Source organism: Molothrus aeneus, chromosome 7 (assembly GCF_037042795.1).
Source record: "Molothrus aeneus isolate 106 chromosome 7, BPBGC_Maene_1.0, whole genome shotgun sequence".
Classification (NCBI taxonomy): Eukaryota; Metazoa; Chordata; class Aves; order Passeriformes; family Icteridae; genus Molothrus; species Molothrus aeneus.
The window spans coordinates 14,895,993-14,909,031 of NC_089652.1; the positions used below are offsets into that span (position 1 = coordinate 14,895,993).

A 13,039-nucleotide genomic window follows, 5' to 3' on the forward strand; every position below is an offset into this window, starting at 1 on the left:
TGCCAACAGCCTGAACACAATGGAGGAAGGACACCCTTTCTATCATGTTTGTGTCAAATGCCATTATTGCTTCCCATAAAGGACTGTTCTGCATTTCTGTGCTCTTTCCTGCCTTAAAGCACAGTCCTTTATGAGAAGGGTTAATAGAATCCATTTATTTTATAGAGGAATTCACACAAATTTTGCTGAATGACACTTGGATTCTTGTAAGGAAAACAAACCCAACAGCTGAAAAATACACAAACAGGCCTGGCTCCTGGCACTTTTGCCAAGTTAAAGCAGAGAGAGCAAAACCAGTAGCAACATCAACAACATGTAGCTGAGCTGACTGCACTGCACAATGTTCTCCTGCCTGCCTTTATCTGAATGGCTTTGACAGTCCCCGAGCTCTTCAGTGCCTAACAGACACACCCCAAAACACAAAAACTCTTCTGAGGGCCAAGATAGGTGGTTGTTTAATATTTTATATCTTATTAATCTATTTATTTGTATTGATTATTGAGACTGTTCAAATGCCAGATTACCTGGTTCATTTAGCAGAGTCCTTTTCCATCTCTGGCTGGCCATGGTAATGTGCCCATAGGAAGGGAGAGCTTGCTTTTCCCAGAAGCCCAGTGCAGGGTGAGGGTCCTGGCATTCTGTGGCTGGCTGGAGGCAGAGACTGCCACAGTGTTTATTACAATTCCTCCTGCACAGCACTGGGGGTGAGACAGCATGCCAGCTCCATTTCTCTTACACTAGTAGGATTACTTTAGCATTGCCCTGCTTGAATTCTACTTATTTGGTCACTGTCCCGGTCTCAGCCTCATTTAGACTGCTAGATAATTCTGTTTCATCAGAGTGACATAGGACAGCAGAAATTTTAGAGAATTCCAAATATTATATGCAATATAAAGGTCACATGTATTATAGAGTACAATTATTAGCTGTTATAGAAAGCAGAAATCTACATTTTCCCAGCACATTTAGCATATTCCACAAGTGGCTGACACACCATAAGAACCCAGCATTTTTCATCTTTCTAGCAGTGGATTAAAGCTGAGGGGAGCAAAGCAAGTCAGAACATAGAGTCAGACATCCAGCAGGTGACAGACTTAATACTAAGAAAACAGGGGGGGCTCTTAGTGACACTTGTGACAGCATCATAGAGAATTTTGTACTTGAGGCTTCTCAGTCTCATTCACTCCCACCAGGCACTCCTGGTGGTGGTCCTGTAGTCTTACCCCAGTTTAAATGCAAAAGGCTTCACTTTTGTCTGGTATATTACCAAGTGTATCTTGGTGCAGAGATACTTCATTTCAAAGCTCCATCCATCAGTTAGTCCTGAGTTAGAGTTTGGCTCTGGTTTAGGTATCCTTAAACTGACAAATTTGAGATCATCTCAAATCATCTCCAGGACTGTCACAGAAATTGGAGACCATAATGACATAAATGAGGAACAAACCATCAGAGCTGTTATAATTAAACTTTTAACCTTCATTTGCCAGTTTAAGTTTTCTAAGGAGTGAATAAGAACAATTTTAAGTTTGGATATGCAACTTTATGAACAAAAAATAACAGTGGATTTTGCTTGTATGAATATTCTGAACTTTCTTATTTGAGAATAAAATGGTCAGCCATCCAATTACACCAAGACATACCTGAATTCTGGCTAGAATAGTCCTAAAACAATATTCAGTGAGAAAAATACTCTCTTCTTACTAGGTTTTTAGTTAAAAAATCTCACCAGCATGAGCTACATTAATCTTACAGTTTTATGTGTGTTCGTAGTTCAGCTTTGCTTTTTTTAACTTACTGATGCATCTGAACAGCATGTGAAATATTTTATATTTTAATTTTCTTGGAGTTTTTTTATGAAGCTAAGGAAAGTACTGTAGTTGTGCCATTTGGAGGCGAATATGGCACATAAATCACTTTCTTAGGAAAAAAGCTTTATGTAGGTAGGTTATATCATGAGTGACGGGTGCTTTAAATAATGTCTCTAGATTGAACATAGCTTGCTTCAAGTTCCATATGCATATTTTTCAATGGCTTTAACCCAACCTCTTCTTTGTAAGAGCTACATTGAAGTCTGTAGAAAAAGACTAGCTGTCTAAGTTGCAGAAGATTTGGAATCTAAACCAAGCAGGACACTAAAGTTTTGGAAAAAATGGTTTAACAATGTAGAAATTGCTCACATTTTAAAGTTCTTGATTTCTTAAAAAAGTGTACTAGAAGGCATAAATGACAAAAAAAAAAAAAAGGAAATTAATCATTCTGTGCTTCTGCACATCGGGTTTGAAGATATTCCCTTCCATCCCATTTCACCGACCAAATTGTACTTCAGGGGGAACTTTTGTCTGGATTTAGAAAAGTGAGGTGGTGCAAAATGCTGACAGCAATAAAAATGTGCTTGCAGTCTGGGTTATCTTTCAGTTGTCATGTGCAATCCCTTGTGGCCTGCATTTGGGCTGGTCACTCAAAATCAGAGTTCCTGGGAGTTGCCAGTTGAACTCCATCAGTATCTCAATGCTTGGTTTCCTTCCTTAGTAATTTCTAACATCCAAATTAGAAATTTTGTGCAATATCATGCAGCTGTTTTATGCCCATGTTGTTCAAACTGCAATGCTAACTTTTTAAATTGACAGTATTTGGTATCTTCTATACTAGTGTACAGATTCTAAAATCCAAATTTATGAAATGCAGATTACAATAGCAAGAAAATAGGCCCTCCATGAAGATGGCGCATTTATTTTTTGTTGGACACTTCACCTGCCATCACAAGTTTTCCATTCTCAGTTTCTTTTTCATCTAGTTATTCCTGGTGCCACCTCTCTGTGCTGTTCTGTTCTTTCTCCTTTTACTCTGGGCCATTTCATTTGTACTGTTCTCTGGGTCTCTGCAATAAAGTAAGGAGTAGAGCCTTCCACAAACATTATTTTTTCCTGTTGCTGCTGTCCCCTGAAGCACAGTTTCCCCCATATCTGTCCCTTCCCATTCTAGATGTATGTTTAGCCAAAATGGCAGTAGTACTGGACAGCACATACATAACACCCTATAGCTTGTTCCAGCTTGTTCCCAACTGGATGGTTTGGACTTTTCCAGGTTGATAGGCAAATTTCATTCAGGGCTTCCCCTCAGCTTTGATTCCTGCCCCATCCCCAGAAGGGCATTCCCCTCCATGCCCTCTCTCTCTTGCAGAACTGATGAGCTCTGCTCTTCCTAGTCCTGTGTCAGTAACACCACTGCAGAGGGACATGCCTGCAGAAGGGGTCCTCCTGCTCCCATCCTTCAGGTTACTGTTGTCTGATGATGCTCCTTGCTCTGTATTATGGCCAAAAAAGAGATACATATTAGACATCAAACCAGAAAGAGGACTGCTACATTCAGCTGCAGTTGTGCAATCAGGAGCAGAATCTGACCCATATTAAACACTGGGCATGGCCTCATGCAGAAATTGATGTTCACAGTGCTCCTGTGTGCAGCTCTATATGTCACTACTCTGAAATCAAAAAATTGTGGCATATCCTTCTTATCTAATTCACCTATTTTGTTCCCTCTTTGTAGAAGAACTTGTGAAAAATGTTGGTGAACAGGAAAAAGACCAAAGCAGAAATTCCACAGATGCACAGTTACAGGAAGAGGCAACAAGGACACAAAATGAGAGTAGTCAGGGGAGTGATGGTACAGCCTGTCCTCCCAGATCCATCGTCCTACAAGTAGTCTCTTTGGACACTCCACTGAGTGATGAATCCAGCTCAGAAAAATGCACTAACTCTGATCCGAACCAGAAAGATCTCAGCGATGCCCAGCAAGAGACCCAGAATACAGACCCACTGAATGGTAATGCTTCATCACAGAGCACAAGCCAGTCTCGTGGAGCTGTCCAGGGTGAAGCTGCAGCAGTGTCTGGTATCTCCCTGTCAAACATCAACAGCAATGTAAAATACTGAAATAAGGTGTTGGACAAACCATCAGCGCAGGACAGTTTGTTCAGGCCTGTGTAAAAGTGGTAGTATCCTAAAACATCAAATAGAAGCATATTAAAAAATATCAACTTCTTGATATCAGCTATTTGGGATCTACTAGAAAATTCTTTAGAGAATATACTTTAGTTGAACTTGAAGAATGGTTTTAGAATAATTTAAAGAATAAGGTGAACTTATTCAGAACAGATCTATTTAACATTTTCTTTTTTAATAATTAATTACACTATTAATATCTGTTCCCCTTAGTTTGGGTACCTAATATGATTGTTATTTTGTAAACCACATCCTTTGTACCAAACATAGTGTGAATCTAAGAGTTAAGCTTAAGTAGATGGAATTTGCCAGCTGTAGTAGTCATGGGACTGTGTCATTCACTTAATCAGGAAGATCAGTCTCTTGACTGTAGCTGCTAGACAAGTGGAGCAGCCAGAACATCGCTGAAATGTTAGAATATGTTTTTAGAGTGTAAGTATTTTATCACAAGATGACCACGTCTAGTATCTGGAGATTGCAACACAGTATCAAGGGCAACATGCCCAAGCCATGAGGTATAGATGTTATCAAAGGGAGAGGAAGACACTGTACATCTTCATTTTATTTTCTGAGTTTGCTTATAGTTAGAGTAAACTTTGAAGTGTTAGGGTAATAAGAAGAATCAAGGATATAATGACACTTCTTTTCCTCACTTTTACTTAAAATGTGAAACTCATTAATGCTTTAATGACAGTAAGCCTTGCAATATTGTGCCAGAAGTATGGCATTGTCTGAGCAGCAGCATTGAAGTGCTTATAATGCTTAGCTTAGACATGAGTATATGACTTGGCATATTTCTCAAAAAACCTTTTTATGGAGAACTCCCACCTACTCTAGATTTCCACATTCCATGGCTCCATGCTTTTATTGTTGACAGGTTTTTTTCCATCAGAAATAACAGATGGTTAATTTAGGGCCCTAAATCAAAATATTTACACTAAAATTACTTTCACAGCATTTGACGTTGTCTAATAACTGACATTTTATCTTTTAACATGTATTTTTTACAACAGGTTTGTATTAAAGCTCAGCCTAAAATTTAAGTGCCTTAGAGAAGTTCTCCATCTCCTGGATGAGGAATGCTGTAGGAAAAGCTGCATCTTTTATCTTTCAGACTTGGCAGAAGGCAGTTGTGGTGCAGCTGTACTTGTGGGTCTTCAGATGGCTGACCAACAAAAATGATTGAGAGATCAGATAAAACTCTGCATGCAGTTAGTTCATGCTGTTGCATGAACTTTACATTCCACCTTTCAATCTTTACATTCCACCTTTCAATCTTTACATTCTACCTTTCCAATGAGAACAGAGATTTCTTATCTTATAGCATGCTAATCTCATTTGTTTTCTAAAGCAGGAAATTTTTTAGAGAATGCATTGTACTTTGAAACTTCAAACTGAGAACTTTATTAAATGAGTAAGAAACAGTTTTTAATACTGTTTTTGCACCTCTGTTGATGTCCAGTGGATCCAGACTGGACTCTTTTAACCAAGATCAGACATTTTCAATGGAATGCTGCTTCAAGCAAGCAGAAGGTAGCAAACACATGACCTTTCTCTATTTCACAAGTTAGACTTATTTGAGTATTCTAAGAGACACCATACATCTGTCAGGACACTCTCCATGTTTCTTCCAAGAAGAAGACTTCTCTACTTCTGTAGTTTCTGTCCTGAGGTTGGGGGGCTAGAGGGGATGTCCAGAGTGCTTGCTGACTCCTGGGGTGGAGAAGTGAGCACCTGTGGGTGCTAGGGCTGGGAGGGTGAGATAGAAAGGAAAAAGAAAAGCAACATGGTTATTCAGGTTGAAATTTCATATGTTATCTGTCATTGTTCTGTCTTTTATAAAAAGCAGAAAATCCAGTTAAGTTTTCTGTGATTCAATTACAGCAGTTGGGGAACACTGGAAGATGATGTGTGTGCATCCTTGGGAGCTGTGGATGTGCTATGATGAGGGAGTTCCTCATTTAAAAAAATTTAAAAGGGTCTGGTTTCTGCTTTTTGTGTCACATCTCATTCTAGGTGTAGTTCTTGTAGACCATCACATTTTAGTGACAGGAATAGCTCTGCCCTGGGTCCAGGTTGGTGCAAAGGGAAGACTGGAGGTCGCTGCTACCACCACTGCAGTTGGGACTGAATGTTGTTTTTCTCCACAAATACCTTTTTTCCTTTCCATCATCTCACTTTAATTTAATTGAATGGTACAAGATTAAATGAAACTATTATAAGGTGATTTTTTTTTAAGTGATGATTTTCCTTTTCTCCTTAGTGATTTATTAATTAGAACATTAATTTTAAAAACTGCTTATGTTTAATTAAACGACTCCACATTTCAATGATTTATAAATGCTAATTGGCAAACTTAACTCCTCACTCGTAATGATAGCCACATTAATCCTTAATATCAAAATGCAAGGGAGATAATAAATCTGTGATAAAACGGATTGCCAGTAGCTTCACTCTCTGTGACAGGAGAGGACTGCCCAGTCCCACTGAGTGTGCAGCGCATTCCACATCACCAGCATTCAGCCAGTGAGAGCCTCTGGAGAACAGCCAGGTTAAACAGCAGTGGGCAGATCCATGGCATCCACATGCCAGTTTGATTTATGGTGCTGCAGGTGGCATCAAGGGATCACCTGTGCCAGGCAAATGCTTGGTGACTGCTCAGTGCTGTGGTGGCCCCGTGGGGCTCAGCGAGTGTGGAACCTCTGTGTCCCAGCAGAGCAGGAGCAGATTGCTGTGCTGCCTGCTTCCCTGGTGCTCCTTGGGCACAGCAGGAGCCTGCGACTAAGGGAAGGCAGCCCTGTTCAGGCATGGGATAAGGATGGAGGGAAGGTTAGATTGAAAAAGCAATAATGTGTTTATAAAAAAGATAGGGTATAGAAGATAACAGCCATTAGCAATCTCATTTTTTTTAATCGCATAAAAAACTTGATGTACAAACAGAAAACTATATACGCCTTAGAAGTTACTGTTTAGTTTTTTAAATTTATACCAAAATATATGAAAGATATTAAGCTATTAGGGACCTTCCAGAGGAGGCCACAGGATGGGAAGGGTCTGGAGTAGAAGCCATATGAGGAGCAGCTGAGGTTACTTGGTCTGTTCAGTCTGGAGAAGAGAGACTGAGGGGAGACCTAATTGCAGCTACAGCTTCCTTATGAGGGAAGAGAAGGGGCAGGCATTGATCTTTTCTGTGGTGGCAGTGACAGGACCTGAGGGAGTGGCTTGGAGTTATGCTGGGGAGGTTCACCTGGGATATTAGAAAAAGGGTCTTCACCCAGAGGGTGGTTGGATGCCAGAACAGGCTCCCCAGGGCAGTGGTCACAGCACCAAGGCTGACAGAGTTCAAGAAGCATTTGGATAAGGCTCTCAGGCACAGGGTGCGATTCTTGGAAGTGGTGCTGAGAGAGACCAGGAGCTGGATGTGATGGTCCTTGGGGGTCCTTTGCAACTCAGCATATTCCATGATTCTGTGAATTGTCTTGTTTTAAGGCTTCCACACTTCCACAAACTCAAGTGTCAAATTTAAAATCTGAATATTTAGATAAATAGCTTTTTTTTTTTTTTTTTTTTTTTTTACATATAATAATGCTAATAAAGTTTTGCTAAATCCCTCCAAAAAGAGCCACAGGCTGAAAGATCTGTAGACATCCTTGTTCTTATTAATGTTATTCCAGTTTTGAAACTTTAAAAGCCTTTGAAGTATTGGTTGTCTGTATTCCACCTACATTAAATTGAATGAAAATAAGGAGTGGTGTAGGATGCTGTTTGTGGGAATATGGCCCATCTGCTTGTTTCTGTGTTACAGAGTGGGCAGCACACACTCTGCCACCATTCAAGGTAGTGAAACAAAGGTGAAATCAGTAGCAATTCTTCATTTACAGTGAAGCCATGGCAGATTTGTAGGTATTAATTTTCTTCTTTCTTCATGCTTGTTCACTTGAGTTTTCTTTCCTCTCTTCCTATTCTCTTTTCTAAACAGTCAGCCTCTTCAATTCGCCACCATCTTTCAATTTTCCTTTCAGATCATGCATCATCTGCTTTCTCTTTCAACTACTTCTACCTTAGTTTTCTGGCTTTCAAAAATATTCCCCTCACTATTTTTATAACTTTTAAGCTTCTCCCAGATCATCTTTTCCACTTTTGAGACTTCTATGCTTTTTCTTTCTGATATTTTCAAGTCAGAGTTCTTACTGGTGGGATCTCTCTATCCAGCGGATAAAACTGAGAAGTTACTATATGTAGTTAGTAAAAAACACTGTGAGTTTGCTAGATTGTACCCTGCCTCCCATCTCAGTGTAGAAATTCCTCAGCTGTACTCATTCAAAGCTACTGAAGGAATAGTAACAGTTTAATTCTATGATTCTCTACTTGAGATTCATGTTGTATCACTTAGTTTGAAAGCTGCTTGTGTTACTCTGTGTCATTTCTCCTGTCTGATTGAATTTAGTTCTTAGAACCTGACACTGGCATCTTTCATTATCTGGGAGGAACTTAGACTCTGATTTGAAAGCCTACGGTAAAGAGGATTTAAACAGTGCTTTGCAGAGGGTGAATTTTGACTTTCAATAAGCTGGAACAAAAAAATGAACCAAACCCACTTTATTCACACTCATGTAAAAGTCTTCATAGTTTTGTTTCATGCTGTGATCTATCGCTTTCATTCTATCTTTTGCCTTGTGATTAACCATAATGATTATTTAATTCAAGCTGATGATTATTTTGGTGAGAAAGCAATTAAAGGAAGCAGTGACTGAAACCTCATTTTATCCTTAAAATATCTTGAGGAACTAGATTCTGTCTGTCTGTGGCTGTGCAGAGTCTCTTGACTTGGTTAACTTCCTCATTCACGTTGCCAATCACATTTGTTTATCTTCCAGGTGAGCCTAAACACTGTAAGAAGTCAGAAGATATTGTAAAAGCCACGGAGCAGACAGAAGCACTGGTACAGAACTAGATTTGCTATTTCTTATAAGCTTCTGACATTTCAGGCAGGACAGGTAATTTGGTAATTTCTTTCTTTTAATGGGGAGTGTTTTATACCATAAAGGCTTGCTTAGTGCTATTCTTAAACTCTTTGTTCCATCCCAGTTGTGCTTATATTAAGAAATGTTGAAATGAGGCCACAGAATACCCCACTTTCAATGTCACCTTAAAAAAAATTCAGTATAAAGGGAAAACCAATACTTTTAAATCTGAATCCTTAGTGCCAGACTAAATGATCATGTGATAAATCATCCTCAATTCAAGTATATGGAATATTGAAAGTAATAGCATCAGAAATCTCTTGTTTATGAATTTTCATTTGAACTCTGTTGCAGGAGAAAAGAACTCTAGCTGTTCCTACCTCATGATCTCAGAGGCTGTTATCTGTCAACTTGTTCTTGGATCATCCTATATCTGTGGAGAATGATTGAACAAAATGTTAAAAAATGTAAAATGTAAAACCCTGAGCTGGTAACTCAAGGCACTTAAAAATTTGCAAGATTTCAGTTGTTTTTGTGTTGCTATTTCCTCTTCTATTCTGCTTTCTTAAACTAGCCAAAATAATCTTTTCAGCCAAAGTTGGACCTTGCTTTGTTGCATCACTGGTACCAGACATTTCCAGTTAATCATGAGATGTATGAAAACATGATGTTTGTCATCTGCCTGGGATTGCTGTTATGTGTCACTGCTGCTGGTGTCCACTGAAAATGGAAAATCAAAACAAAATGTGTTTCTAGATACTTGTTCATGCAATCATGCTGCATGCACCATAAAAGTCCTACTTGTTAGCTTCCTTAAAATATCTGGAAATAAATGTTTGTAGACTGTACAGGGAAGTTGCAAAGTTACGCTGACCAGCCTGCACAAATGAAGATTCTTCCCCCTTGCAGTGGCTGCCATATGGACAGAACTGGTGTTGAACAAATTTGAAAGTATTTGAAATATCTCTTAAAAATTAATTGAATAGCATCTGGCGTTAAAGATTGAAACATTCTGAATCCTGTTATATATTTTGAAAGACAACAGCACTGCTGTCAGCCCTTCCATGAAGCTGGTACTTATTGTTTTATTGAGTGGAAGAGAAGCAACAGAAATACATGAAAATTGCTTCACTTCAGCAAAATGTTGTGTTGCCTCTCAGACAGAATTGGAAGGTGACACAGAGGCCTTGTGTCATAGTTTATCTCAAATGCAAAGGTGATAACATGCATCCAGCAACATCTTTCCTAGAGTTTGTTTCTTTTTGAGGGGCAGCAAAAACAGCAGCACACAGGCAGTTACCTCTGCAAGAAGCCTCAGAATGAGCCCTCCAGCCCAAACTGTGCCCATAATGGAACTCCATTTTCATCTCTTCTTCCCCTGAGCTGCACATGACCCCTCCTGATTTCTCTGGGTGTCTTACACAGCTGCAGCCAACCTCATTTCCCTCTGCTGGAACCTGCCAGGAAATTCTAGGCTCCCGTTCAGGTTGTAGGCACTCAGGTGGCTCCCGACGCTCCCTGTTCTCCTTTTTGGACCCTGTGGTTATTACCTCACTGAACAAAAAGTCTTTCTAATCAGCCATGGTCCGCTCTGAAGGGGACTTGTGGGGGCAGTGGCACTTTCCTCTGTGCCAAGGGTGACTGAGACCTGTGTGCTGTTCATGTGCTGCTTCAGGGATCCAACCAGAGTTCAGCAGGCATCAGGGTCCACCTCCACAAGGGCACGCTTTGTCCAACTGAAGAAGGAATCATGAAACAATCCCCTTTGCTGACCCTTACATGTCCATAGCTGTTGACTGTCTCTTTTCTGACAGCTGAGCAGTCAAAGTTGAGCTGGGAACAGTGTAAGCTCTGAGCCCTGGGACAAGGGCATGCCAAGAGGTGGAATTCCTGTCGTTGAATATGTAAGCCATATATGTGCTATGCATAAGTAGTATGCATAGTTTTAACTTAAGAAATGTTTGTGCATATAGGATGTAAAAAATACATTTAAATTGTTTTGTGTATCTGGTCCAAGGCTTGTATTTAGCATGGACAGATTTCTGTACAGTGCCGTTAATGAATGAAATGTTAACAGATGAAATTGTATCATAGATGTTATAACGCAATCAATATTTTTTGCTAAGAGTTAAGAATTTATATATATTCTCTGCTGGTGTTTGAGCAAATTATTAGTAGCCTGGACCGCTCTGTGCACCTTTGCATCCTTTTTGGGAATGTTGAACTCTTTTTTTTCCTTTGTAATAAAATGTAAACCACCTTATGGCTTCTTATTGTCCTTATGACAAGAGAAGAAATTTAATGGTCATATCAGACTTTTTTTAATTGTAAGTTGCCATATGCTGTGGCAGTGGAAAATCTTTTTGATTAAGATCTGAGAAGTCAGAAACTTATTTTAGATAAGTAGATAATCTATAGTTCCCACCAAATTTGAAAAGAACAAAAGACAACTACTATCTTTAAAAACTGGGCCAGTTAGATATTTGCTACTGACTGTTTTTCAACATGATAATTTATGATTCACTGAGCCTGAAAGTCTGAAGCAATCAGAATTTAATCTTTATGTTGTATTTTCACTTTCAGGCTTTTACCATAGTTGAACTTAAATTTTTTTTGTGTCTCTATCCCATTGACATTTATTACTCTGCAAAAATTTTCCCCTGGAAATACAAGCAGAAAATATAACAGATTCTGCAAAGAACTTGAAGCACCCTGTGGGGCTCTCAGTGTCCTGCTGTCATAGTGAGCACCAAGATCTCCCACTGCAGAAGCTAGAAGGAGCTCCTGGTCTCACAAGAGGTGCTCATTGCCTGCAGATCTCGTTCATTAGGATAGAAGAGTGATTTTTCTATAAATAATCCTATTTGCTCATTTGTATTCAGATTTTATCACTGTGGTAGATGTTACTGAAATACAAGAAGAGTCTTTAGTTTTTTGTTAATGCCAGCTGACTCTCTTTCTTTCTTCCTTCCTTTATTCTTAGCAAGATTTTGCCTGGACATGACCCAAAGCTTGGTGTATTGTTTGGATAAGGAGACATTTTCTCTGATGGAAAAGACCAATAGAGCCAACACATGCTGGTTAAGGCTTTGGGCTGGGTGAAATTTGGCTTCATTTGGGAGAAAGGCTTCTTGAGAGAGCCTCTCCCAGAACAGTAGTTTTATCTCTGAAACCTGTAAGGCTGCGCTACCAAAACACTGCATGGGGCCCTAAGAAATGTTGTTTGTATCTGCATCTCTCCCACAGCATTCTGGGCATGTACCCTGCATCGAGCACACTGACCAGCTGTAGCTATAAATGAGCCCTCAAAAGTTTTATTTTGTACTTTTATCTTGAGATATATGACAGATATATTATGTAATATTGTTATGGGTTATGATCTAGCCAGTTTTTTTTTTTAATTTAATTTTCAAGGAGGCAATCTACAACTGTGTGTTTTTATTCTGCTGTATTTGTCCATATTTCCTATGATGATACTCCCAAATAAATCTGATTTGAGGGCAAGGATTGTGAAGCTCCTGAGTGTTAGTTACAAATTTGATTTCCTGGAGCATTTTTGCTCCTTTGTGTTTGACTGACTTGGAGAAATGACAGTGTGTATATATGGTCGTTTCCAACCCTTACACCCACGTGGGACTCCACAGTTTTCCCATTATTGTCCCAGTTTGCCACACAAACTCACTCACATCCTCATGGCATGTTTGAAAACAATTTTTTTAAGCGAGTCTTGCCTTCTTAGCCTTTACGGCTAAAACAGCCCTCACATGAAGAAAAACATAACCAATAAAATAATTTTATACAAAAAAATTCATACTGGGGTTGAAATTGAAGGAGCCACTGGGACTGTACTTGTTAGCAACAATTCTTCAGGAAGTGTATGACTTTGAGGGATACCTCCATGGCATGGTGTAAATTTTATAATCAAAGTTCAGTGTAAATGGAATTAAACAGGGCCCCTATCTACTTGGATTGATAATGAATGGAAAGAATCCCATAGGCTCAAACATGTATCAAATCCTGACTAGGTACATGATGAAAATAAATCAAGACAACTACTTTATACCACATTCTTTG

The 13,039-nt window shown here is 39.3% G+C and overlaps 1 protein-coding gene across 5 annotated transcripts in view; it reads left to right on the top strand.

Annotated features, from left to right (window-relative positions):
- The window catches only part of PDE1A (phosphodiesterase 1A), a 201,061-nt gene extending 188,589 nt beyond the window's left edge, over positions 1–12,472 (top strand). For 2 of the 5 annotated variants that reach the window (XM_066553500.1, XM_066553499.1), the window contains exons 15-17: positions 3,547–3,822; positions 8,879–8,943; positions 9,320–12,472. In XM_066553500.1, coding sequence (XP_066409597.1) covers positions 3,547–3,822; positions 8,879–8,943; positions 9,320–9,352 — 374 coding nt within the window. In that variant the 3' untranslated portion in view covers positions 9,353–12,472. Of the gene's footprint in view, positions 1–3,546; positions 3,823–8,878; positions 8,999–9,319 lie in introns of all 5 variants that reach the window. The other 3 variants (XM_066553501.1, XM_066553503.1, XM_066553502.1) reach the window with 3 other exon arrangements.
- Positions 12,473–13,039: the final 567 nt, after the last annotated feature.